The 27,759-nt window shown below is 44.6% G+C and overlaps 1 protein-coding gene across 10 annotated transcripts in view; it reads right to left on the bottom strand.

Moving 5' to 3' along the window:
• LOC133419747 (C-terminal-binding protein 2) overlaps window positions 1-27,759 on the bottom strand; it is a 131,502-nt gene that overhangs the window by 13,840 nt on the left and 89,903 nt on the right. For 9 of the 10 annotated variants that reach the window (XM_061709155.1, XM_061709157.1, XM_061709156.1 and 6 more), the window contains 2 exons: window positions 6,865-7,019; window positions 982-1,126 (listed from right to left, as the gene is read on the bottom strand). In XM_061709155.1, coding sequence (XP_061565139.1) covers window positions 982-1,126; window positions 6,865-7,019 — 300 coding nt within the window. Of the gene's footprint in view, window positions 1-981; window positions 1,127-6,864; window positions 7,020-18,927; window positions 19,749-27,759 lie in introns of those variants that run through there. The other variant, XM_061709160.1, reaches the window with a different exon arrangement.

Below are 27,759 nucleotides of genomic sequence, written 5' to 3'. Positions count from 1 at the left end.
CTTTTTTCATAGGTTTTCAACCATGCGGCTAGGGCTGTGCAATAAATCGATTTTAAATCTAAATCGGATTTATTAATCAGGACGATGTTAAAAACAGGAAAATCGGAAAATCGATTTTCCTTTTTTGCAGCTGGCTGCATTACAGACAGAGCTCGTCTAGTCATGTTTATTTGGTCAAGAACATTGTAAATGTTGTCAATTTACTAAACTCAAGGAGGATTTACAGTATCTTTCAATTGCACTTCATTCCCAATAGGGAAATTTGTTTGCTGTTTTTCTTTAAAAATAAAGATAAAATATTTGAAACAATTTATTCCATTGTCTTTTGTAGTTTTACCAAAAAAATCAAAATCGAAAATCGGGTTTTCAGAGAAAAAAAAATCAGGATTTTATTTTTGTCCAAAATCGCCCAGCCCTACATGCGGCTTATACAAAGGTGCAGCTATTCTGTGTATTTTTCTTCCACCGCTCGGGGCGCTCTAACCGCAATTAGAATCCAAACTAAGACAAAATAAATGCAAAGAAGAATACGCTACTTCTTCTTTGGCAGATAGAAGTAGAAGCAGATTTCAAACAGATAAATAAATAAATAAATACCGGTTATTTTCTCTTGGTTCTGTCCCGTTTTAATCAGCAAAGTTGCTGCCGTGTTAAAAGACACTGTTAGGAAAGGATCTATTTAGGTACAAACATGTACATCATTTACAGTTCAAAATCCTTCTGTACATGTAGTAAATATCTAATCTAACAACATAAATATCTGCGGCTGAAATATCTTCTTTTTTTTTTTAAATAGAGCGGATGCGGCTTGTATGTCTTTTTTTTAATTGTTTTTTTAAAAAATCGAGCGGGTGCAGTTTATATGCAGGTGCGGCTTATAGTCCAGAAAATACAGTACATTCTTCTGCATCCTGTGGTACATGCAGCGCTACAGCACGGGTCGCCCATCGGGCGTGAGCCGGCGCAGTGCGCTCCACGTACCCAGCTCTCCGGCCGCCTTGATGTCGATGTTGTCGTATCCGCTGCCGATGCGGATGATGATGCGTAGAGCCTTGAACTTCTCCAGGTCCTCCCGGGTCAGGGTGATGGTGTGGTACATCATGGCTCCCACGGCCTCGTTAAGCACCTGCAGACACACACAGTAACCACTGAAATATGTGTCTTCACAAATGTTTATCATTTATTTACAAGGTATCTGAGCTCCGGGGGGAAACCTGCCAATCGAATCGTGTGTCTGCTGTGATCTTGGACACTTTTTCCCAGCGAGAACTCGAGGTGTAGTTCTCCAGACCGGTCTGGAGAACACCTTTTGGTGGTCTTGTCCCGGTCTCTGACTCAGATAATTGAGATGCCGTTGCACACACCTGGTGATCACCAGTTCTTCCTCTTATTAATGTACAGTTTTGTAAACTATTTGTATTTTGCATTTGATTTAATGTTTTGGTGCATCTGCATGTGTGTCTCTATGTAATTACAGTTTTGTGTTTGAATAAATATATGGAATCATTGGCTTTTGAGTAATATTTGCATATCATTGTGATTGATTAATCATCAGGTTTATGCCATGTCAGTGATGCTGATATACGGTGTAATTCGGCTACTAAAATGGTAAATAATGCAAGTTCAAGTTGATAATTGTGTGTATCTTTAATATTTAAAAGTCACATTTCACCTACAGATTTAGTACAATTTAAATCAGTAACATTGACTATTTAATACACTTTTCTGAGGTGGAGGGGGGTGTTGGAGCTGGTTATTTTGTTAGAGGACTTTGGGACTAGTTAGTAGTCGTGTCAATCCTTAAAAGCAGTGGAGTCAATCCTCCAATAGTGTAGAAATAGCGGTAGTGCAGTCGCCATACTTATCTGATCTCAGCTGATGGATGGAAACATTTATAGCGAGTTCAACATCATCATCCACTTCTCTGTGTTATTGTGCTGCAGTTGAATACAGTTTAAATACATCCTGATACAGACAATACATAACTGTCTTACTGGAATGTTGACAGAACCATGATGATTCTTTTTTATCGTGCCTTTATTGAGTCTATTTTATCTTTTTCTTTGGTGTCATGGTTTGGAAGCCTTTCTATTAAAAACAAGAACGCATTGAATCAAATTGTGAAATGGTCAAGTAAGCTGATAGGTGAGCCACAGCTGAACCCTTCTTCCCTGTACACCAGGCAGTTACACCGGATAGCCACGACCATTTTAAATGATAGTTTACACCCTTTGCACAGTGAATTTCAGTTTCTCCCCTCTGGACGGAGGTTGTCAGTCCCATTTTGTAAAACAAAACGTTATAAAAACAGCTTTGTTCCAGCTGCAGTAACACTGGTGAACAAGCTGTAGTTTGCACAAAAGTTGCACAAGTTACTTTTCGGAGCACGATGTATTTTACAATGTTTTTATCTTATTGCTCTTATCCATTCCTAACTTGGAGGAAATTTTGCTCTTGGTGTTTTAATTCTTTTTTAGCCTCATGTGTTTTATCTCTTATATTTATTTCATGAACTGCAGCACTTTCTGTCGAGCCGAAGCTGTCTCTTGTTTTATGTGTATGTGTTCTTCTTAAATGTCTTGTTCCTGAACTGATTGTCTGTTTTCTGCTGCTTGTTTAACTCTCGACTGCAAAACCAGTTTACCCTTGGGTATCAATAAAGTAACCTGAACCTGAACCTGAATACAAGCTCATATGGAAACTAGCTGAACCAGGATGGAGCTGATGTTCTACAACTCACGCAAGATGACTAAATAACTAGGTTGTTTTTGGTCTCGGTCTCAAACTGAACTAGTCTTGGTCTTGGTCTTGATACTCTCTCGTCTTGGTAGTATCTTGTTCTCGGCTAAGGCGGTCTTGACTACAAGTCTAGCGGGAACCAAGACACATGTCTCACGGCTGTCAGCAGACACATTATTAATGTACTATCTGGTCTTCAAGGGGCTGCAATGTCCCACCATCATTATAAATGCACCTAGAAGGTGTTTAAAAGCTGATACAATGGACGACCAGCATGTTGGCAGGGGCGTTGCATGAAAAGCTTTTTTAATCAGCGTATTAGCAGCCAGCAGAGCTGTGCAGCTGGTTATCCTACGACCAACCACCAGGAGGCCTCTCTTCTGTCCAGCCTCCCGCTGGCAGCCGACACCGTTCGGAGCCAGCTGGAGCCAAAACGACCAGCACAGGAGGCTGGAGGTGGGAGGGCCCGAGCGAGAAAGTGAGCTACGTGCTGTTAGGGAACAGTAAGTCTGGGTCCCTGTCTGAGGTCTGCGAGCGAAGAGGAGGCAGCGCGTTTATGTGTGGGGGGGGGAGTGCATGCGGACGCAGATAAGGTGGCACTCTGGAAAGGCTTGCGAGAGGGGAGAGCATCTGTCAGAGCGGCGACGTTGAGAAAGGGCAGGATGGCGAGTAAACACACACGGCTGTAAAACACGAGCCGGGAGAGAAAGACAGACTCAGACAGAATCAAATCTGCCAGGAGCTGCGCTTCGACTACACTCGGACCCTGAGGGGCTTTACACGCGAGGATGAAAGCAACTGACCGGACAAAGAGGTCAAAGCAGACACAGATTACAGTGTAAGATACAAGGCATTGCCCCTCTGAAGATTCGTGTTTGCTGCACTAATTTGACTTGCAGACTCGTGATTCCCCACCCAGACCCAATCTGTCATCCCAGCGACGGACGGATCCCTTTTAATCTTGACGCCTGTCCTCTCTGGAAAAACTGGCTGCACAAACCTGAAAGCAGGTAACAGCTCTATAAATATGGTGGCCCTCTTCAATCCGACTCAAGCGTCTAACAAACAAAAGGAGGAGAAAAATTCAAAAGACGAGATCGTGCCGCTTGCGGAGACCCGTCGCCGTGAGACATGGGCGGCTTCTCCGCCGCTTCACATGGACAAGGTGACCTGAACTGGGCCTGGGTGTGATGAGGATCTAAACTATTCCCCGGGAGTATCAGCTCCACCCAAATAACAGCTCCACATTCACCTCCAGCCTAAACTGCATTAGCTTTGCTGTGATTAGTAGATTAGCTCTGAATTTCCATACTGCTTTTATTAGCGCTTCGTCCTGGACAGGCCTCGCAGATACTAGTTCAAGGTTAAAAAACGCTCCTTACACACACACACACACACAGCTATAATGCATGCACACAAAAACTTTCTCCCTCCCGCTGAAGCGCCGAGGTCTCGTGTTGCTTTTGGTGGTGAGGGGGGGGGTACAATTTGCAAGTAGTTTAGTTTCCTGAAAAGTTTCCTGACCATAAATGCAGCCCTCCCTCCACTCTGCAACCAAAGCCTTCGTGTTTTTCAGCATCCATCACTCCTTTAGATGCCTGGATTTTCCTCCCAGAAGGAGCACGGACCTCCCCCACTTGGTTTGTGGAGCGAGTGAGGAGTTTCGGTGACGAACAATCTGGATGTGTGTGTTTGACTCTGTGGCTTCCTGAGGAGGGATTTTTTGGCTATGAAATCATCCCGCTAGCGAGAGTGGATGCAGTGTGGTTGAGCGATGGTTGGGATGTAAAGAACAGACTTTTTCCACCTGGAATGGAGGGTTTTTCTGTTCACACTAATGGTTCTTAGTACTACTGAGCATTCATCACTCCTAACAGGGAGAATAGGATGAAAAAACTCAGACGCGCTCGGGAAATTCTTTATCGCGGCGTGAAAGGTTTGATGAACCTTGAACGTTGGCGGTGTAAAGTTGTAAAACCCAATTCAATAATGCACACACCCCTGAAGAGGAGGAGGAGGAGGAGGAGGAGGGTGGAGCGGCTCAGTCACCCCATAAAGAGAGGCGTAAAATGGTTGAAGAGGGAACTTACGGACAGTATCGCCATGGTAATCCTGAGTAAAGTGTGTCACAGACATTTTATTACTAACAATGGAAACTGTAAAAACACAACAAAAAAACCCTCTTTTGTTGGTGGTTGAAGCAAACAGTTAAAAGACAGAGAAAAGCCGTTCGCAGTGCGCTCGATGGAGGAAGCGGTTTGTTTGCACCTCATTAATCCACTCCAGCATTTCACTCGTGATGTACGCGAGCAAACAGCTTCACGGAAATCTGTTAATGACACGGTGAAGACGTACTTTTCAGAGTAAAAGATTAAGAAAAAAAGTTGAGAAGAAGTTTTCTCCATTTCTCTTCTACACCCACCTCCATCCAAAATCCTCTTTTAACTGACTTACGAGCTCATATTTAAACATCTTCATGTCATTGACTCCAAAATTAAACGAAAAGGCAGGTTTTTCCTTCCTTCAGTGTTTATTGAGCTCATGAGGTCAGCAACTTAATTTGATTGCAGTCCGGCACAACGAATAATAGAATATGGGATGATATTCATTTGCTCTTCAAGGTCTCATTGTTTTCATACTCCAGGAGAACTACTTTCCTACAACGCTCTGTCCTTGGAGTGGAAATATCCCTCTTTGAATAAATATATGCTCATATTCACCTGAACTGTGGGCCAGAAGAATAAAAACTATGTATCTGAGTGGAAAGTGTCACGGACGGGCCGTGTTTATCACCAATGAATGGTAACTACGGACTCTACAGAACCACGTAAGCATCATGCACTGGCCTTTATACTGCTGGCGCTTTCTAATATTTCTTTGTTCAGGACCTTAATCCTCATGAACATCCCTTTCCTCCAGTTTTCTCGTTCTAATCCCATATTTTTTTAAACCAGAAATGACAAACAAGCGGTTGATCTTAATGAAAAAGTTGAAGGCGCTATGCAACTTCAATCACAAGTGACTTTGCTTTTCTGCTGCACTAAAAAGGTATGACGGTATATGAGAATCAATGCATCATTTACAGACATTAACTGTGATCCCTACATCTGGAAATGTGTAAAACAAAAAACAGCCCTGACTCTGTGCCATGTGGGCGATCGGCCAACGTTTAAACATGTGGCGCGGCGGCGGTGATGAAGACATGGGATCATCGACCTTGGATGCTGCTGCTGTAGCAGGTGCTGCCTGTAGGATTCCTGACTCCAGCTTGCAGTGTCTGTGTGCGTGGTCCATCATCTCCCCGTCACCAGGCGGATGAGCAGCTCTCTGGCAGCAGACCTGACGTAACCTCAAAACACTTTCTCTATTCCACCCTTGGCCAGTCTTCCCCGTAACAATCCTCATCCCGCGGCGCTCGTGCGTGTCGGTGCACGCGGCAGCCGGGCGTCTGCCTCGACTGCGTCGCGCCCAAAAAACTCCATCAGTTATCGCGGCTTCTCGACATCTCTGCCTGCTCGCCGCGCGGAGAAGAGATTGGACTTTCTCAATCTCCAGCGCGCCTCTGGGCATCCTGACTGCAAGTTATTACGGGGAACTGCTGAATGTGCTGGCGAGGTGAACATTACAATCATGTCTTCCCTGATAAGGTTGTGTTAAAACAAACAGAAAGCCATCACCTACCCCCCCCTTTCTCTCCGCCGCCCAAGGTCTGTGGCTGAATTGATCTCTATGCAAATTCTTCATTTTTAATATGCACCATTTTCATAAAGACGGCGAAGGGGAGAACGCAGCATCTCTTTCTCTCTCTCTCTGTCTTCAGATGGAGAGATAGCGCTCGGGTGATACCCATCTCTGTAGACATATATTGTTTTGCAGCTGAAGCGCGGCATAAAAAGCAATAAAGAGCCTCTACAAGCCAATGTAATTACACTGCATCCCCGCCACACGGGGCTCTCTATTAGAACCACGGCACAGATACAGGCATCATGCTCCGTGCCACAAAGAGACATTAAATCATAATGAAGCCGCTATATTTTAACTGGCAAGTGTACATGAGGCCAATGTAGAGGCGGACGTGAGCGAGCGGGCATCAGAACTGGGGGGGGTGAGCGTGTGGGTCCCCACCTTCTCGTGGATCTCCTGCGTGGACTGGGCGTCGCAGAAGGCCACCGTCGCCAGGTCTTTGAGGATGGGCATCTCCACGGTGCAGTCGCGCCCGTCCAGCAGCGCCACCAGCGGGCGCGGATGCATCGGCCCGTTCATGATCTGGGGCCGAATACCTGAGCAGAAAGAGAGAGAGAGAGGAAAGAGGATGAAGGACCGTTTTAGGGAGAATCAGGAATATTTGGTGCAGACTCTTTGACTCTGATAGAAGTTAGACTCATGCATTCGTCATATGTATTTCATGACGTGGTCCAAAGATCAGGCAAAACTCAACATGCAAAAAGTACTCAAATATTAAAGCAGCACAATGTAACTTTCAGCTTTTGTTGAGTTTGGCGGCTCCTTTGGACAAAAGCAGTAGTGCTTTACCAGAAAGAACACTACGTTTCCCATGAGCACTAGCGCGTACTGCCGGAAAGATCCTGTCCCCGTCGCGTGCATTTGTTTTGATAGTAAATGAAGACGGGACGGACTTTCAAAACTACTTTTCTGTTTCACCAAGTGAACAGAAGGAACGCAAAAAAAAGATGTTAAACTGCTGGAAAGGAACTGGAATTTACCGGGATACCTGCCGCAGTTCTGCAGAACCCACGTCTCCGGCTACCTTGTTTAGGAGTGTTTGGCAGCTGCTTTGGTAAATGTTTGACTCGCCATGTGTTTCAATAAATTTGTATAATAGTACAACATACGGTACATGTTTTGTATCCCTCTTACTTCTCTTTTCTTTTTTTTTGACTCCTATATTATGCCGAAGAGGCTCCGAGGCGTGAGCAATATTTTTGTTTTCCTCGTGAGATAATTTTTTTCCTCTGCAGCTACAAATAGGGTTAATATTTTTTACTCAACAAACTAGTTTTATCTGAAGATTGGGGTTAATTGCACCGCAGAGAGCTGGCCAGCAACTGCGTTTAGCTGGAGAAGTGGGGAATAAAACCCGTGTTTTGATCCGACCCCGGTCTGTGTGAGTGTTTGTGGTACTGTATGGAAGGTGTTTGGTCGTTACAGCCGCGATCCAACCGAGCCGACGACTCTTTGTTATCTCAGATACTCGGCCTCCGTGGTTCTTCCTCCAAGCAGGAAAGCGGTGAAAAGTTAAACCATTAGCGATCTTTTCCCCACGTCTGTTGTGTGTGGAGCTGCTGCAGCTACAACACAGCAACGGGTTACCAGCTTCTGCTGAGCTCTGCGCTCCACGGCCCGCCCATTTTCGTCTCGACTACGAATCGGGAAGGAGGGGGAAGTGACGTATGCCGTAAAGCAGTCAAGTGTGGCAGGGTTCCTAACATGCTCCTCAAAGTTACATAGTGCCAGTGAAGGCGATACAGACCCCTCAGACCATGACAGAGGTGTCATTAAACCTGTTGGAAGTTGATGTACCATCACAATGACTCAATATGACTTAATATGATATTAAGGTGGAAAAGTTACATAGTGCTGCTTTAAAAGGAACATTAAAACTGCAACATTTCAGACTTTAAGACAAATATTAAAATCCCCTAGGTTACATCAAGCTCCCTTCGATTAATCACCATCCATCCACTTCCAAAGAGGTCCAGACCTCACTCTCCACAGCCACCTCCTCCAGAGGAATACTGTGGCGTTCCCAAGTCACCCGAGAAATCCCATCCCTCCAGCGTTTCCCGGGTCTGTCCCAGGGCTGCTTGCACATACGGTATCTGAAACACCTCCCTCGGGAGGTGTCCAGGAGCAGCCTAACCAGACGCCCTATGGCACCTCAACTGTCCCCCCCTGGACGTGACGGAGCAGCGGTCTCACTGTTCCGGCCCCCACCCACAGCTCATGGCCATAGGGGAGGGTCAGAGAACCAATCCAGGAGTAAACAGAGAATCTTGGCTTCACCACTAGAGACCGGAGTCTGCATCACTGCAGACGGGGGGGCCTGTTTCGCCCTGTCGATCCCCCGCTCCATCCTCCTTTTCTTAAAAATGATCCATAGCATGTATGCATTTGTGCACATCAGCTGATTAAAAGGAGCAGGAAGCAGGATTCTCTGTGCTAACAAGCCCTGCTCAATAAATCAATGCTCCTACTCCAGACTGGATTAGATTTACAGAGACACTCCTATGGCTCCCACACACCTGGATCACACACACGGATACACGAGTACAAGCCAATAAGAGTATATTATACGCTAGAAGTATTTGATCATACACATAAGAAGATGTATTCCCTTGTGCGTGTGTATAATAGCTTCAGAGTGAGAAAGGACATTCATTTCAAAAGCGAGGATCCTAAGTGGAAGCAGCAGCAGTAGAGCAGGAGAGAAAAAAAATAAGACGAGGCCCTCCGATGTGCACCTTCAGGAATGAGTTTCAGTGCTGCCCCGCCTCAAAAGAGCAATGCATCATTGAAATGGAGAATGTCAGGGAAAACTCTCCGAGCCTGAAACAAACCAGCAAGCCAACGTTTGACAAAGTGCGTTTGCCATTTTTAGTTCCGTCGCTGCTTTCGACTCGGCTCTCTTTTATTTTCCTCGTCGCCACTTGTCTCGCTAAAAGCGATAGAGAGCCGAGGGGAGGTGAACTCCCCAGCGGCTCGACCTTTTCTCACACATTCCCGCCGACGATGACGTGTCGCGCTACGAAGACAGGCGATGTACCAGCCGTGCATCATGCAATGTTAACAAGTGAGCAGCATAAATATTCACGCTGCCTCTGAGCTCCACGTGGCTGGGAAGTCGTGCCGTGAATGGATAGACCTAGGGAGTCCCAGTCCCCCCCATCACTGCACAGTAGGGCTGTTCGATTTTGCCCAAAAATAAAATCTCGATTTTTTTCTCTCAAAATCCGATTTTCGATTACGATTATTTTGTGAATTGACAAAAGGCAAAGAAATGATTTCAAATATGCTGTTTTTTTATTGAACATTTGCCCCATTGGGCTTTAAGTGCAAACTTTGCTCTTATTAAACCAAAAATGATAAATAAAGTGCAAAACTCTGTAAAATAAGTTGAAAAAAAGTTTTAAAAAATATAATAAAATATAAAGTTTTATCTCTGAAAGAAAAAATCAGCAAATCAGCACTTGCAAACATACAGTAAGTTATATTTCCAATTAAATAAAACAAGACATTTTCTAATTAAACTAAACTGGGTCTTTGCATGCTAAATAATAATGCAACCCATGAAGGAGGTAGAGGTGTGTAATGTCAGTCATTACATTTGCTATTCACATTTGCAAGTTTTTTGCAAGGAACACGAGCCGGTCTACGGCATCTGGCTTGAGGGATGCCCGGTGGCATGTTCCAACGCCCCCTCCTACACTAAAGAGCCTCTCCGATGGGGCACTTGTCGCAGGTATTGAGAGGTATTTACATAAATCATTAATATGTGTGCAGACAAGGTATAAAAAAAAAAAAAAGTGAAAAATCGATTTTACGATTTTCACGTTTTAACATCGTTCTAATTACATAATCGCGATTACGATTTAAAATCGATTAATCGAACAGCCCTACTGCAAAGGTCACGAGTATTACTCATAATTAGCAGCCGTGGATCCGTCTAAGTTGACTAAAGTGGTTGGAAGTGAGTCCAGACGGGACGTCTTCTGTAAGACGTCTCCTCTCTCATCTCCCGTTTTCCTGCTCTCCTCCGGTTTGATGCCGGGATCTGTGTTGGGGACGCTGACGCGTGACCTCACCGTGTGCATGCGTGAGCGTACATGCGTCTGTGCGATGTTAAAGTTAGCCCCGAGATTACGATGACGTGAGAGACGCCCGGGGCTCAGATGAGGAGGAGGGCGGAGACGATTATAGCGGTGAGAGGAAGGCTCATTAGGTCCGTGTTCGTTGGGATTACATCGGAGCAGATAAAAGGTGAGATTAGGAGGGTTAAGGATGAGGGACTTGTCTGTGGCCACCGCAAAGTGGGAAAATAAACAGAATAAAAAGGCAAGAGAGGGAAGAAATGCATTAAGATGTAAACGAGACACCACCTGTTGGCCTAAAGAGCTCCCGGGAGACAGATCATTGGAGAGGATGAGAGGAGGGAACGAGGACGATAACGACAGGAGAGACGCAGAGAAAGCCCGGCTGACAGTAGAGCGGACCAGTGGCCATCCCCCCTTTCCATCCCTTATGTCATTTCATCAATGAATGTGGTTTTACTGCTATTTCAACATTTAGAGTCTTCACCAGAAAAATAACTTATTTGACAATTTTCAACTGTTTAGAATAAATTTTCACTTGAAATAAGTAGAAAAATCTACCAGTGGGACAAGATTTATCTTCTCATTACAAGCAAAAAAATCTTGTTCCACTGGCAGGTTTTTCTACTTATTTCAAGTGAAAATCTACTTGAAACAGATGAAAATTGTTGTTTTTTCCAGTGATGAGTCTTGTTTTAAGTGTAATAAGATTTTTTTTACTAAAATGAGACATTTTAACTAGAAATAGGACAAATATTCTTATTTTGAGTTTTTGCAGTGATCCATTTTACTTTATCATATTGATAAGTTTAGAAAAGTGTTTTTTATTGTTGTGTTTTGATGTATTTGATGTAAGCCCAGTGGATATTTAAAGCTTACAGAAGGCTGCATTTAACTGCTGCTATGTCATTCCTGCAGTATTTCTGCAGGTGTTTTGGTCACTGCTATTATTTGTAATATATTATATTATTTGTAATCAGCACAAATTATCTGTCCCCATATGATAAAATCCACCATTCCCCCTGATTTTTTTTTACAACTGGAGTACTGGTGACGGGGGCGTCATCTCCCTGTGCGTTCCACCTGTTGTCATGGCAATCACTTAAAATGCTCTGGCATTTGCGTCAGGGTGTCAGTTTTGAAGCGTAAATGGCCGTATCGTTGTTACACCTGTGGTGCAGAGGGTTGGGGGGGGGGTTCCTCTCCTGGCACACAGATAACGCCACGACTCCCCCTCCTCCTCACTCTCTCACGGCGAACTATAAACAAGCAGCCATTGTTTCTTATCACACTCCCTGCTCAGCAGATGACAAGGTGAGGCCCGGCGACGTGGCCGTCTGCGCCAGCCGCCAGGATGACACCAAGCGCTTTTCTCCACAGTCTAACACTAAAGTAATAAACAGATTGATTAGGCCAAGTCCAACAGTGGATATCCAACTCATATCTGGATTCAACGGGGGTGTTATTTCATATTACGCAGCTCAGATTTTGAATCTGAACTAATATTTTGATCAGAACCACTTTTTGGATCCATTTATTTGCGTTTTATACTGTAGTTTTAAGAAGAAAGACAATGCCCTTGAGTCCTTTGGTATCCAGTTTCTGTCCCTTTTTAACTCTTCCAATGATTGTTTTGAGAGTCTGCAAAAAGATTTCTGTCAAATCTTCAGCTCGTATCTCTTGAGGCAGGATGTTTTGTACTTTGAGGCGTCCTTGGGGATAACTAATGTTATAAAAGCAGCTATATCTTTTTTTTTTCTTTTTACAACTAAAAGTAGCAAAACTCTTATGTGTTGTTCCAGCTAACTAGACATCGCAGTACCATGTGAAAGAAAATTTAATCCAGAGTTCGGCTTCAGTTTCAGTTCTTGACTGGATCAAATTTGTAAGAACTTCTAACGTTTAATTTTTGTTTCTAGTTTCCAGTTTCCAACTCATACAGACATGCTAGTCATAGAAACTGTAGTTTCATTGGCCTGTGACGTGAAATATAATATTAAAACCTGCTTATAGTTTGTTTTATCGTACATAAAAAATGGTGTTCCTGTCTCTGATATTCAGATATTATAACTGTCATTCCTGCAGGAATGAGACAAAATTTTGATTTTTTTATTCTAATGACTATCTTAACCAAATTTGACCAATTACAAATTTAACTGTCCTTTTTAAAAATTTTAGAGACTGGAAAACAGATTTCACATTTACAAAACTTAAATATCTGTTGCCGCTGTTTTCTGTTTAGTGACTTTGATTTGAATCGCCTGATGCAGCTTAAACAGTTTAGATATTAGTTCTACAAGTTTTTCTTTTTACAACTACTCTGTGGAGTATAAATTTCCAAACCTTTGTGCTGAAAACCCCTGAATCTAGATCTATCTAATCACTAACTACGTCATCTTTGAACTACGCATCTGTTTGAGGGGTACGATGTCAACTTTCAGGTCTTACTTCTATTTTAAAGAATCAAACCGCAGAGCAAACGCAGCCACATCTTCATTATATTCATCAAAGGTGACATAAAAAGGAAAGAAAATGATTAAGGCCCTTTCCACAACAAGAAGCTGTGACCATCTGAGCAGCACATACTTGTATGAAGCGGTTAGAAACGGAGTGGGTGTGTAGGTGAGAGAGAGGCAGGAGAATCATTAGAGGAGAAGAGCTGTTGGCAGGCTGCATCAAACCTTCAGGCACAACTTTAGATTGACTGAACTCCGTGAATCATCCACTGGATTTCTCTCCGTCTCCCTGACCTCTCAGTCGCTTACTCTTTAAATCTCCTCCTGGCAGACTCTTCCTCCGTTACATTTCACAGTTTCGTCTGCTGGGTTGTATTTTCCTGGATCTCTCCCTGTGTGATACCATCTTCTGACGGCTCTTGCTTTCTGCCAGCTTCGTCTCCAGCTCTGTCTGTCTGCCGGCTCGCTGCGTATCCCGCTCCCTTATCGCTCTTTTCACGTAAACTTCCTCCGCCGACCTCTGCTATCACTCCTTAGCCGTCTTTCAGTAATCCCCGCCTCCTCCTCCTCTCTCTGTCATTCTTTCACCTCAACTGTCATTCTTTCTCTTCCTCTCCTATCATTTTCTCTGCTTCTCTTCAGCTTGTTTTTTTTTTTTTCTTTTTCCAAAAAGTCAGGCGTGCATTCGTGTGTGTGCGTGTCCTGCTGTGCGACAGACTGATTTTCACTCTGCTGATTTTGATGGAGAGGAGATGATGTGTTCGTGCAGGGGAGGCAGCGAGGTGACAGCCAACACTCCCCCCCCGCGCTAAACCGACTGCATGTATATCAAACCAGCCTCGACCAGAATCACTGGGTCTGTCAGCTCCACAATACCACCACACGCGTGTCTGATAAGTGATGCATTCATGACACCCTTATCAGCACCTTCTCTCTCTGCGGCGAGACTTGACAGCAAGCCTGTGGTTTGAGCATTCAAAATAGTCTGCAATTATGCGGAAGACAGTTCCATGCGTTTAGATTTGTGTGACGTGCTGGAATGTCAAACATCAAATTATTAAAAAGGGAAAGAAAATATGGAGTGATGGCTACAGAACCCATTATTTTGCATGTGGATCTGAGTCCCACAACCATCTTAATAACATATTCCCAGTTAAGTGAAGAAACACATCTTGGTTGAGAGCATATTGTTGACCAAACCAAACCAACCAAACATGAAAACTCCAACAAAACGTACGGCCATCAATTTCTTTGGGCCGTGACATCACAGACCCAGATCCAACCGACATACAGGACTGTCTCAGAAAATTAGAATATTGTGATAAAGTTCTTTATTTTCTGTAATGCTATTAAAAAAACAAAAATGTCATACATTCTGGATTCATTACAAATCAACTGAAATATTGCAAGCCTTTTATTATTTTAATATTGCTGATCATGGCTTACAGTTTAAGAAAACTCAAATATCCTATCTCAAAAAATTTGAATATTCTGGGAATCTTAATCTTAAAATGCAAGCCATAATCAGAAATATTAAAATAATAATAATAATAATAATAATAATAAAAATAAGGCTTTCAATATTTCAGTTGATTTGTAATGAATCCAGAATGTACGTCATTTTTGTTTTTGTAATTGCATTACAGAAAATCACAATATTCTAATTTTCTGAGACAGTCCTGTATATATCTACACCGTACCCTGACTCCCACGTCTCTTCAAATATTACTACTATTATTAATATTGCATTGTCAGTGAAAAATAAAACATCTCGGACTTAACTTTTGAAAAAAAAAAAAAAAGGGCATAAAACACGTATTCTTACATGTGGCCTTAAAAAGCCCGTGTACAGATGTGACACATAAGGGAAACTTTAAAGTGACACCCAGGAATATTTTTCCTCCTAAAATATGAGTTTCACTTTCATCTGAAGAAATATTCGATTACTTTTAGGAAGTGTCATCTGGCTGTTGTGGTTTCCTGTCCACACTATCAGCAAAAAGCAGGCAAAGTGGCTTTGGACTTGTGTCTCAGTGAGAATAACTGTCATTTTAAGGCACTTTATCACACACCCATGTATGAAACTAGCACAAACTAGCTAATATAAAGTGGACGCCAAGGCAGCATCTTGGCATCGTAAAAGCGACCTAACCTCCACGCCTGTAGGGGGACCCAGAGAGCTACAAGTAGCAAAAGTCTTATGTGCTGTTCCAGCTAACTAGACATCGCAGTACCATGTGAAAGAAAATGTAATCCAGAGTTCGGCTTCGGTTTCAGTTCTTGACTGGATCAAATTTGTAAGTACTTCTAACGTTTCATTTTTTTTTTCTAGTTTCCAGTTTCCAACTCATACAGACGTGCTAGTCGTAGAAACTGTAGTTTCATTGGCCTGTGACGTGAAATATAATATTAAAACCTGCTTATAGTTTGTTTTATCGTACATAAAAAAATGGTGTTCCTGTCTCTGATATTCAGATATTATAACTGTCATTCCTGCAGGAATGAGACAGAATTTTGATTTTTTTTATTGTAATGACTATCTTAACCAAATTTGACCAATTACAAATTTAACTGTTTTTTTTTTTTTACAATTTTAGAGACTGGAAAACAGATTTCACATTTACAAAACTGAAATATCTGTTGCCGCTGTTTTCAGTTCAGTGACTTTGATTTGAATTGTCTGATGCAGCTTAAACAGTTTAGATATTAGTTCTACAAGTCCCCTTTTAAAGTGAGCTTTGACCTGATTTGTCCACCGTCTAACAGCATCTCATTTGTCCCTAGAAAGTTTCTTAAAATTAGGATTTACTGTCACTGTGAAATCTGCTCTTCTTTTATCCCGGCAGAAGTGTAACCGAGCTGGACGGTTACAACTTTCCCGGGAAGCAGGGAAAGCGGCCTTTGACCTCCAGTGTGGCGAGTCAGCTCTCGTGTTGCTGCAGGGCTGCAGCGCCTCATCAGAGGCAGCGTAAGCAGGGATCAATCTGCAGTTTTCAGCAGCTCTGCCGTCTTTTCTGCTGGCGGTCAGAGATCCAGACTACGCCTGGAGTCAAGCGGAGACGAGATGACGACACACGCTCCGACAGGGTGCGTGAAATGTCAACGAAAGTGCTGAGCGAGGTCAGGGCCCCGTGGAGGGTTTAGGGTCATCTCAGAACCGTGGGAGGAAGAGTGCTCTTAATTTCTCTACTCTGTTAATTAATCCGTCTCATTTCCTCTCATTCCTCTTGCTTCTGGCTTCATCTGCAGGCTGCTAATGTGAGTGTGATCTTTTTTTTATTTAAGGGGATGATTGTGTACGAGTTCATTTTCATTAAAGGGGGCAGAGACGTTGTGCATGCAACACACGCACACACACGCACGCACACGCGCGCACACACGCACACACACACACACACACACACACACACACACACACACACACACACACACACACACACACACACACACACACACACACACACACACACACACACACACACACACACACACACACACCCTGCTGCGTCTGAGTAATGATGCGAACTCGGCTCCAGAGCTGCAGCTAATGATTTTCCCTGACTGATGATTAGTCCTCAAATTATCTTCTGGCACAAAATTAATTATTGCCTGGACTACAGCATATCAAAAATAGAGACAAATCAATATTCCAACAAAGTAATCACAGCTTCAAGTTGTATTTTCTTATTTAATTGGACTAAGAATGACAAGACATAAACTTTCTTAGCTGCATTATTAATTGATTGCTCTCCACACGTGTATTTACCTCTGAACAACATGACAAATGCCCCTAAATCTTTGACCGTACACAATACTTATTTAAGGATGTCGATCAATCTCACTTGCGAAGGAATAAAAGAGACGTTTGGGACTTTCGGAGATGAATTTGCGTCATGTGGTTTTTTAAATAATGAAAATGAGGTCTAATATTACTTTCTAAAATTGCATCCTCTGCTGCTGGATATGATACTTTTCAATTCCTTGTATTTTCAGACTGTTGGCAGTCTGAAAATAGAACATTTTTTCTCAATTAAAATGCACACCACTTGTCAAAAAATGAGAACTGGGTCACAATGAAAATGATTTTGGAAATCTAGGCCTGCTGCAAAATGACTGAGAACTACTTTATGTAGACGGGGGGGGGGGGGGGAATGAAAGATTGAAGGCCTCAATCTGGCTCCTCGGTATTTTAATTCTAATCATTCCTGCAGAGGAATATTTGTGGAAGCCAGAGTCAGCCCAGGCTGGAGGCTGCGGTCCCTCCGCCAGCAACACTTAGTCAGAGTCTGGCAGCGGGTGTAGCAGAGCAGCGCTGGGAGATGAGGCCAGAGTTTCCATTAGGAGTTGGAGGGGAGCTGGGAGTCTCTTCCTACCACGGGCCTCTGCCGCTGGTGTTAAGTTGCCTCTGATGAGGTGAAGGGGGGGCACCAGAGGGGGGGGACGAGAAATGCAATGTTGTCAGCAGAGGAGAAAAGAAAACGAGAAGAGAAAACGTGGTAATGGGAGATCAGAGGAGCCACTCCACCACATTACCATCATCTCCTGCCATCCGTTACCTAGCAACCCCAAGCTGCTGTTTGCAGGTGGCTGCGTCTTGACAACAAGGTCCGGCGCCGCCGCCGCCGCTGCTGCTGACCGCCCACAGTTACGGCCGTGTACCACACCTTCCCGAGTACCACCGTCCCACGTCCTCTCCCCCCCGTTAACACCGGCTGCTGTCAAGTTTGCTCTGAATTCCAGGTTGGTATAATGCTGGAAACCGTGGCTCCATGAGGTAAACCAGAATATTAAACACTATTTATGCCCAACCGATGGAATAAAAACTGAAAAACCTTCGTTTAAGGAGTCAAGATCAACAAAACCGACTTTCCACTCAATACTTTCATGCATCCGTTAGAATATAAACATTTTAAGCTTAGCAAGTAAGCTACAGACCCAAGAGGCTTAAGAAGCATAAAACGAGACAAGTTAAACAAGTGGCTTCAGATAAATGAAGAAGATTGTTTGTGTCTGACACAAACGCTTTACGGCGGTGCAAGTTTGCGAAGGCGAAGTGAGATCCTCCAGCAAACATGCGTACAACAGGAATGCACTTGTATGATCGCGGCAGCTAATGAATAGGGACCAACAGTGGAGCCTGGCGTCGTGCCACGGCTCAACTGTGGGATAAAGCAGGGGCTTGGCACACGGCACAGATGTGCCATTAACTCAAGCAACACTTTGTTTGACTTTTTCTTCATTTTTTTTTAAATCCTGCCACAGTCTCGTGTATAACCGGGACTGAATTACTCATTTGATACTTTCAAATCCACACAAAACCCCTCCGTCCGCCCGTGACAGTGCGAGGTCACTGTGCGAAAAAAAGAAAAACGGGGGCAAAGTGGGTGAGGAGGGAGGCCGGGGGGGGTGCGGGTGTTAGCACCCTTTTGTTGGCAGCCTCCTCCCTTCACTTCCCTCCCTGCACTTCCCCAAAAGTGGAACACAAAGGCCGCTTGTCCCGGCCGGCGCTGCCAGTGCCACACCCCGCCACCGCCCGGCGGCCCGCCACTACAACCCCCCCCACTGCCAAGCTCGTGTTGTGATGCTGCCCCTCTGCGAGCAACTGTGAGCCGGCGCCCGGCGTTGTGGCCCGGGAGGGACTGAAGCAGGTGACGGTGCCTCCTCCTCCTCGGGGAGGGCCAGGTGCAGCGGCGTGACGCGCCTGGAAATGACAGCGCTGGACTCACCGCTCACACACACACCCTACACACACCCCACACACACACACACACACACAAGCACAAACTTCTCCCCTCCCCTAATCCATGACGCCCCCCCCCAATCCACCTACTTCCCCTCCCGCCTCCCAACATGCCACACTTTATTAGACATCCAGAAAAGAAAACAGGAAACATGCTGCTTGCCTGGAAAATGTTGCCTCCACATTCTTAAAGGCTTAAAGTCTTTGCATTGCAGCAAAAGCAGGAGACGACTGATGCGGGTGGAAAAAAAAGAACCAAAACAAAACCAAAAAAAGCCAAAAATCAAACAAAAATGATTTTAAAATGAGGACCCTTTGCAATAATCCAAGGAGGGCCCCCCCGCCCCCCTTCCCCTTGTCTTATCCTCCGCCTCCTCTGATGCTTCACCCCCCCCTCCCTCGGAGGTCTCCTCTTGCTCCGGCCCTGCTGGTGAAGGGAAGGGGCTTTTAGCTCACACTAAGCCCCCCGGCTGCATCTTCTTCCAGTCCATGCCTGTCAGGACGCGGGGAGAAGCGCCGCGCACCCGCGCCGTCCTTGCAGCAGGCGCACAGGCACCACACACTAGGAAGTTGACGCCGCCGATCGGATGGTTGTGGGCCGGTGGAGGAGGGGGGAGAGAGAGGCTTTTGTCCTTTTTGTTTTTTTCCCCCCTCTCCTTTCTTTTTTTTTTTTTTCCTCTAATCTCCCAGGAAGAAAAAAGCCGCAGTCGGGGAAACGCCGTGGCTGGAAACTCTCCGCGCCGCTTCCTCTGCGCGTCAACTGCGCGACATCTATTCACTGTATGTCCTCTTTCTTTCTTTTTTTTTTTGCTCTTTCGCTCTTTTTTTCCTCTCCTGCCTTTGTGATAGCTGCTAATACACAGAGGCGGTCGAGCAGAGATCTTGCGGGAGAGAGAAAGAGGGAGAGAGAGAAAAAAAACGAAAGAAATTCGGTCTAAATTTAAAGTGCCAGCTTGAACACGCAGAGCCGAGCTTGCGCAATTTACTCCCCAGCTGCCATAGGATCCACGCACATATCACACTCAAGCACACTCCCTTTTCCCCTCCTCCTCCTCCTCCTCCTCCTGCCTCTTCTCCCCTTTTTTATGTTTCATTTCAGATGTGGACTCCTTGGTGTTTTGAGAGCGCCTGCCCCTTTACCCCCCCCCCCCTCCAACTAAAGACACACTCCCTCACCTCCCTCTTCCCGACAATTATTTGGTTTCCTCCACTCTTTTTTTTCTCACTTTCACTTAGATCTATACACCCCCCCCCTACAAATATGCACACACACACACACACACACACGCTCACCCCACCCCTGGCATTTTTTGGGTTACCAGGAAGGGGCATGGGTGGTGTGTGTGTGCACACACACATGTGAGCAGCCGTGTAAACCACCAGAACAATGCAACATTCAAGCCGCTCCAGCAACAACATCACAGCGGTGGACTTGACTATTTTTTTCGCACCATCACGGAAGTCATCAGAGCCGAGTGTGTTAAGTTCACAGTTCGGTCCCTCGAGGGACGAGAGAGGGAGGTGGGAGGAGGAGGAGGGGAGGCACTAACAGATTGCTCTGGTGAACGACTGCGAGGACGAATGCCTGAAAACATCCCTGCTCAGAATAACAAAGCAGCCGGAGCCTCCCTGGGACTCTGCGGCGATGTCCTGGGCATGGTGACACACACACACACACACACACGCACACGCACACGCACACGCACACGCACACACACGCACACGCACACACACACACACACACCTCATCGGCTGACAAGCGCGACCAATATACAAAGAGTCCATCTCGGTCACGCGACACAAGCCATTATGGGTGACAGTAAAGTGGAGAGGTGGAACCGTCCTGCAGGATCACGTGTGTCTGAGTGTGTGTGTGTGTGTGTGTGTGTGTGTGTGTGTTAAGGTGTCTGTCGGAGCTGTCTTTCCTCAGCAGCCGGAACCTGAAAAGCAGAGACGCGGCGTGTCATCCAAGCCGCCGTCTGAAGCAGTGACACATCTGAGGGAGTGTGACCATCAAAGGCAGCAGAGAGCAACTTCCTGCCTGCCACACACACACACACACACACACACACACACACACACACACACACACACACACACACACACACACACACACACACACACACACACACACACACACACACACACACACACACACACACACACACACACCCCTGATGGAGTGTGGAGATACGGTTGCCCGTCTGATCTGTGTGTCTATAACAACATTAGAGAAAGTGCAGCGGCGGGCGAGTGACGGGGGTGACTGACAGCAGTATGTTAATATGGACCGTGCTACATCACAGCCTCCCAGAAGAAACACATCTATTCTTTGAGGTTAACAATAATGAAAAAGAAAAGGACGGAGGAGAAGACTTTATCCCGACATTGTTGCTCTGTCCACAGATACTGTTGCAGTTTAGTCCACTAGAGGGTTTTTTTTTGTGAGAACAAGCATCATTTTTAGCTGTTCTACATAAATCATGGCTAAAAACCAGCAGTTTACTAAAGATATTAATAACACCAAGGCAGAAGTACAATGCACTTCTATTATTTGCTTCTGAATCTGTTTTACCAGCGACCTCAGAGGACCCAAACGCGGCCGAGTGTCCATGTGGTCTAACTGGTACATCGCTCTTCTCTTAACAAACAGATATGGGAATTTAAATATGTGGCCTCTGTGGGTAAGAGATTGGATATCGATCCTAAAATTTCCTGGTTTGTTTGTGGACATCTTGTTGCCCAAGTGGTTTTAGTTAATCGGCTTTGAAGCTTATATGTGGCGCTTTAAGGTTTATTCATTCATTTATTCTTTTTTTTTTTCTCTCCCCTAAATCTGGCTGAAAAACTAGGTTCCACTCTCGGTTTCCAAAGAACAAACTGGGGATGTGACAACATGTGGGATCCTTAAAATCTTCCAGACATTGGTTTGTATTTATGCTCGCCATGTCGCCGCAAGCTGCAGAATTTCTTTTTTTCCTCCCTCTCTGCATGTCTGCAGAGGACGTAGCTGCACGCCAGCGATAGGCAGCTTTAACAAACGCTGCTTCCAAAAAAAAGAAGAAGAAGAAGAAGAAAGGCTTAGATGCTCCTGAGTCCAGCGGTTGACGAACATGCTGTTACACGTTTAAAGAGAGCAATATACACTAATGAGAACAGATTGGCGCAGCAGGACACCTCCCCACAAATAAGCAAGCCTTCTTTTTCCAGATGAAGGGCAGTGAGACTTGGCTGGAAACCAGAGCTGACTGCATCTGTTTGTTCCTCAGACACAGCTGCACCTTTGAGCGCGAGCATTCATGCAAAAAACACCCACAATAAATACACGGCTTGGGATACCTATATTCCCCCCGCCGCACTGAACGTAAAGTCTAGCAGCGCTGTCGATACGAGGGAACGGAAACCAACCCTCCAGTGTAGCTTTCCGTCCCGATGTGGCATTTTCTCTCATGTTTCTGAGCAACACGGTGAGCTTGTAGACTGGTTTACAATTCGTCAACAACTTTCTCCGCATCCCTTTTTCCAGAGAAGCCTTGCTCTTCTTTTCTTCAGCTCCTCAGAGCAGCTGCGGCCCGACCGCGGCCGTGCGCCGCACACGTCTCAGAGCAGCATCGCATTAAAGAAAACCAACCCATGAAACCCACGGTTTCTACTACCGTCGTGAGTAAAACTTCAACTCCGAAGGCCTGATCGCGGTTCAGCTCGTCACCTCGGCAATCTGCACGCCTTTGTGTGTTTAAGACCGTCAGCCCCGACTGTGTGTTTAAGTTATCTCGTAAACTTTTAAACCTATACTTGGACTGTTATGATGGACGTTTAAGACTGTAAAAAATGTTGAAATAAATACGTCTGTCATTTCTTTGTAGCTCTTTACAGAAATACCACATCAAAGCAGTGTTTTGAACAGTAAGTTTAGACTTATTTGTTGTCTTTTTGACTCCAAAATTAGATTTCTGATCTCCCACAGAAACTGAAGTATCCTAAAAGTCTCTATAACAATAAAAAATGTTTTATAAAAAGTAAAATGATACCACGTATTGGCTTTCTGTCTTAAAATATTGATATTTATGTTTTCTTTCATATCGCAATAAAATGCATCCGTGAGCACAAACAGTCATGGTGATATTAAACCACTGTTATACTTATAAATGATCAGCCTGTCAGTACTCAGGGATATCGTGCTATTTTTCACTGGATTCAAGTTTTCTTTTCAAATAAATATTTATCACTCCAGATTCATGGTGCAGACAATTTCCCTCCAGCTGCAAGCCTTCTTTCAAGCCCTGACCTTTGGCATAGTGAAGCATCAAGAGCAGCGGTCACGGTCTGGAAGAACCAACAAATGGCCCGAGCCTCCTTGCAGTCTGTGCGGATTTACCACCGAGAGAAGCCCTCTTCTTTAACCAGCCTAATTATACCGTATGCACTCTTTTCCTGTAAGTGTTCAAACTTGGCTGCTGAGAGGAAGCTGTATGTAGAGGCCTGTTAAATCTCCCTAAAGCACTTAAAGGGATTTCAGGAAAGCAAGTGGTGGAGCGAGCCAACTTCCCCGTTTGGAGGCAAGACTTCAGCGCACCGCATTACGACCGACGGTTCAGAGGTTCACTTCAGATGCTGGACTCGGGTCAAAACAGGTTCAGCTCAGATGCATTCCCACCAGAGGGAATGACTCCTGCCTGCTTTTACACTAGTTTTTCTTTCTTGCCTTTATTCTCCCACTTTTAAACTCCTTACAGATGGATACTACTGCCTGTCTGTAGTCGAAGGCTCTGTTTGTTGTTTATAAAAAACTGCTTGATTTTCTTTTAACTGCAAGAATATCATCAGATTGGATGTTGGGGGGATCACGCGTCCAAATCAGTGTGGGTTGATCTAAATAGGTTCTAGTGGTTATAAAAGATGGATAGGGCCATATTATCATAGATTACTGGTTTGTGAACTTCTGCTTTGAAGGCTTAAGATTAGGGCTGGGTATCGATTCAAATGTGAAGAATCGATTCGATTACGATTCTTAAGATTCAGAATCGATTATCACGCTTTGATTCGATCCGATTCCAATATTAATTTGGGTTAGTGTTATTAAAACTGTTTTTAAGCTGTTACATGAATTATATGACTGTAGTTCTGCAACATATTAATACTAGTATTATGTTGAGATTCAACAGCAAGTATTGGCAGCTAATGATGCTGTAAGGACCAATCAGCTCCCAGAATGCTGATAGAACTGCTTTCAGAAACATCGTGTGGGTCAGAATTATCAAACAGATGCAGGACAGCAAACAGAGACGGATTAATTTGGTTTTTAGCATTTTATGCAAATGTAACCCCAAGACAGTATATAAAGCAAAGAAATATAGACAATATATCCAATTATAACTGAAAACTTTAAAGTTTTCATACCTTTAAACATATTTAAAGGCAAAAACATGGCACCAGTTGTTCTCGTGTCCAACAAAACATCCCTTTTTTGGGCATAAACAAAAAAAATACCAAAAATTGTCATGTAATGATGGGGAGAAAAAATAAAAAAATAAAAAAAATAAAAAATAAATCGATCTTTAGACATATGAATCGATTTTTAGGAATTAATATGAGAATCGATTTAGAATTGGGAAATTGATCTTTTCAACACAGGCCTACTTAAGATTATCTCCATCTTTGGAGCCAGAAAAGCCCATATTAAGATCAGAAGGTGGATGCTGGAGAGTGATAATTGAAGGGTGAAACCTGAGCTTCAATATCTGTTTCATCATGGACTAGCCTGATTCTGTTTCTCTTTGATACAATAACATGACTCTGGTTCCTCCAGATTCAGCTATGACTTCCTGGTGGGAGTAACGGTGAACGCAGAAGAAACTGCCCCTGGAAGCCAATGGATATGTGGAAACAGAGTAAAGGACGTAGTTACGACGACGACCTGAAAAAAGTGGCGTGCATTGGAGCACCCTGAATGACTTGTTGATCTAAGGTGTTCTTAGCAATTCTGCAGCCATCTTGGTAGTTTTGCATGGTGATTCTTGGATGCTCTTGGACGCGTCATCGCTTTAACTCCCACTAGGGGAGTTTTTACCTGCCATTGTTTATGTAATAATTGCTCGGGGGTTTATGTTCTGGGTCTCTGGAAAGCCCCTAGAGACAACTTTTGTTGTATTAGACGATATATAAATAAAATTGAATTGACTTGAATTGAAGACAACCGCCGGGTCCTCGTGTTTGGTTCGGTATGTTCTATACTGACGGAAGTGGCAGTAAATGCGAGGCGTACCAGACCCAACTCACAAGAGAGAATATGCGTGAAGTGGACAGGCTACTTTTACATAACTACAACCAACAAACAACCCTGGTGTCTTTTTAGTATGTAACCCAAGTCAAATAAAGGTTTTTTAATTTTTTCAAGCCACCAGAGTGCCTGCATTTTTTCCTTTTGAGACAACAAACAACCCTCTTGCCTCTTGATAATAATCACATCATGGAATAACACAGTTAACGTGAGACGAGACTAAAGACTAGATTGACTTTGTTGTGAAACCAAGAGAGGGGAAACTGCCTCTGCAGGTTAAGCAAGGCTCTTCGTGATTTCATTCCCAATCTGAAAATGTGTCTGCAATCTTGAAAATCATCAGGTGTAATCTGAGCAAGAGTCACCTCTGCCATGATGTCCACTGCAACACTGAGCACTCTCCGTGAGAGACGCGTCTAGAGTTATCTCAGGTTCTCGTCGGGTGAGACTGTTCTGTTGACAGCGAGCGATAATAATATTAATCAAATTTTTCCAATTTTCTATCAAGAATGATTAAAACTACTATTTTTATTTAAAAAAAAAAAACTTCTTTCGGCTGCTTTAATTTCACAAGTAAAGTTGCTTCTTTCCTGAAAGTGGGTCTGCTGGGTGTACGGATGCTCTGATTTGGATAAAGCCTGAATACGTCCAGAAGTCAGCGTTAACTGGCAGCTTGAACAGGGACATAGGAAAAACAGAAGTATGTATATTCATTTTAAGCAATAAATGAGGCCCTTTCAAGTCAAGTTCAATAATTTCTCAGCTACTTCTTCTAGTAAAGTACATGCAAAGCTCTGCGGCTTTTTTTTCTTCCCTGTTCAAGTTGTGGAATATCTTTCCCACAAAACCGTCCACAAGACTTCTTGTCAACGGTTTTCCCTGGATCTGCAGAAAAACTCCTGATGGATAATGCTGACTGTGTCTTCTGCGGAGTCGTGAGCGGCACAAATGTAAATCCGTGCTCCGACGGCACTGCGGTGGAAACATTTCAGAGACTGATCTCAAAACCTGTATGAATAAAAACCCCAACTGTGCCACATAATGAGATGTAAGAAAGAAAACATTTATTTTGGGTTTCCTCATTGTTACTGCTGCACTGGAGAAAAAAAAAAAAACAACATTCAAACCTTTGTTGGGTAGTTCAGGATAATTACTCTGCTAAGATTTCTGCATGCTGTATTTGTTTGCTCAGGACGCAGCTTGTGTATCGCATGAAACCGCACCACACGAGTGCCCTCGGAGGAAGTGGCCACAACGAGATTCGGGTGAGGTTCATGTGTGGCAGGAATGCGATCTGCCCTCGGTTTGACCCAGGTGTGAGCCGCGCTCTGTAAGCCTTAGCTAAATAACTCCTGGAGAACATTTTGCAGTGGATTTCGGGGGGCAACTGAACCCATTTTTACACCTCGTGCACAAAGGATGAATAATGCATTATCGTCTCAGCTAAAGAGTAGATTTGCTCGTTTGGCAACCAGATTAAAGCTGAAACATCTCATCAAACAAAAAAAAAAGAAAAAAGAAGCAGGACAGTTGCTCCTCTTAACATACAGCTGTGCAACACTGATATCCTGGAAACACGACGGTCTTCAATAGCCTGGACGTTCTTCAGACGGAAGACAAAACAGCAGCATTAGGGCAGTTTTCGGGGATGCATGTGTAATTTCCTCTCAACAAATATTTATGTAAGGAGCTCAGGTTTATCCGCTGAGAAGCACCTGCTGTAGTAGTAGCAGGCAGGGTAAATACCAGCCCCCCCCCCCAGGCATGCATGCAGATACACACACACACACACACACACACACACCCTCCACAGCGGTCCAGATAACTAACCTAAGTCAACACTGCCTCTATGCTGATGTTTTCCCTGACTCTCCCTCTTTTGTTCCCCTCCCACGTCTCAGTCCCCTGCAGAACTGCGTGGACCGGGGCTGAAAAGATGCAGGGATGAGGGATAGAGATAGTCAGAGGGAAAGAAAGAGAGCAGGGATAAATTACAGCATGGGAATGCAAATGAGTGTGTTTTATTTTGGGAGGGATAGCTGAGGAGGCTTTATCTTCCAGGCAGGGATAGCCCCCCTGTGGCCTGTGGATCAGTTGTAGTAAGAGCAAAGAGAGAAGAACGCAAACATTTTCATTCGCCCTTTTTACTTGGGGGAGGAATGAAAAGAAAAAAAAAACAAAACAAAACCCACAACTCTCCAAGGCCGACGCAGTCATAAAACTAAATGATATTCTGCTGTTCTCACTCTGCCACCACCATCGCCTCCCCTTCCTTCTCTTCCCATCCGCTCTTCCTCCTCCTCCTCCTCCACCCATCACTAAGGCACACTGAAGTCACAGAAACATGGGCACGCAGCCTGGCTAAACACAGCCCTGCCACCAGCACCTCCTCCTCCCCCTCCCCCATCTGGAATGAGAGAGAAGGAGTGAGTGAAGGCGAGGGGGGGGCGGGTGAGGACGAGGGAGCGGGGCGAGCCTGCAGCAGGTGGTCTGCAGATGTGGCGGCCCCGGGGACAGGCCACTCCAGCTCCGTCGAGGGGCGACTCGCAGCTCCCTCCTTCCTCTTTCTTCCCCCCTTCCATCGCTGCTCCTCCTCTTCCAGTGACAGGAGCCATCTGGCCTGGCAGAAAAGAGGGGAGCAAAAAGTCCCACCCTCCCGAACGCGGCCCCTGCATGCCACTCAAGAGTGCACAAGTAAATAAAAACCCATGCACA

Source organism: Cololabis saira, chromosome 19, assembly GCF_033807715.1.
Source record: "Cololabis saira isolate AMF1-May2022 chromosome 19, fColSai1.1, whole genome shotgun sequence".
Classification (NCBI taxonomy): domain Eukaryota; kingdom Metazoa; phylum Chordata; class Actinopteri; order Beloniformes; family Belonidae; genus Cololabis; species Cololabis saira.
This window is presented reverse-complemented; position numbering and strand designations above follow the sequence as displayed.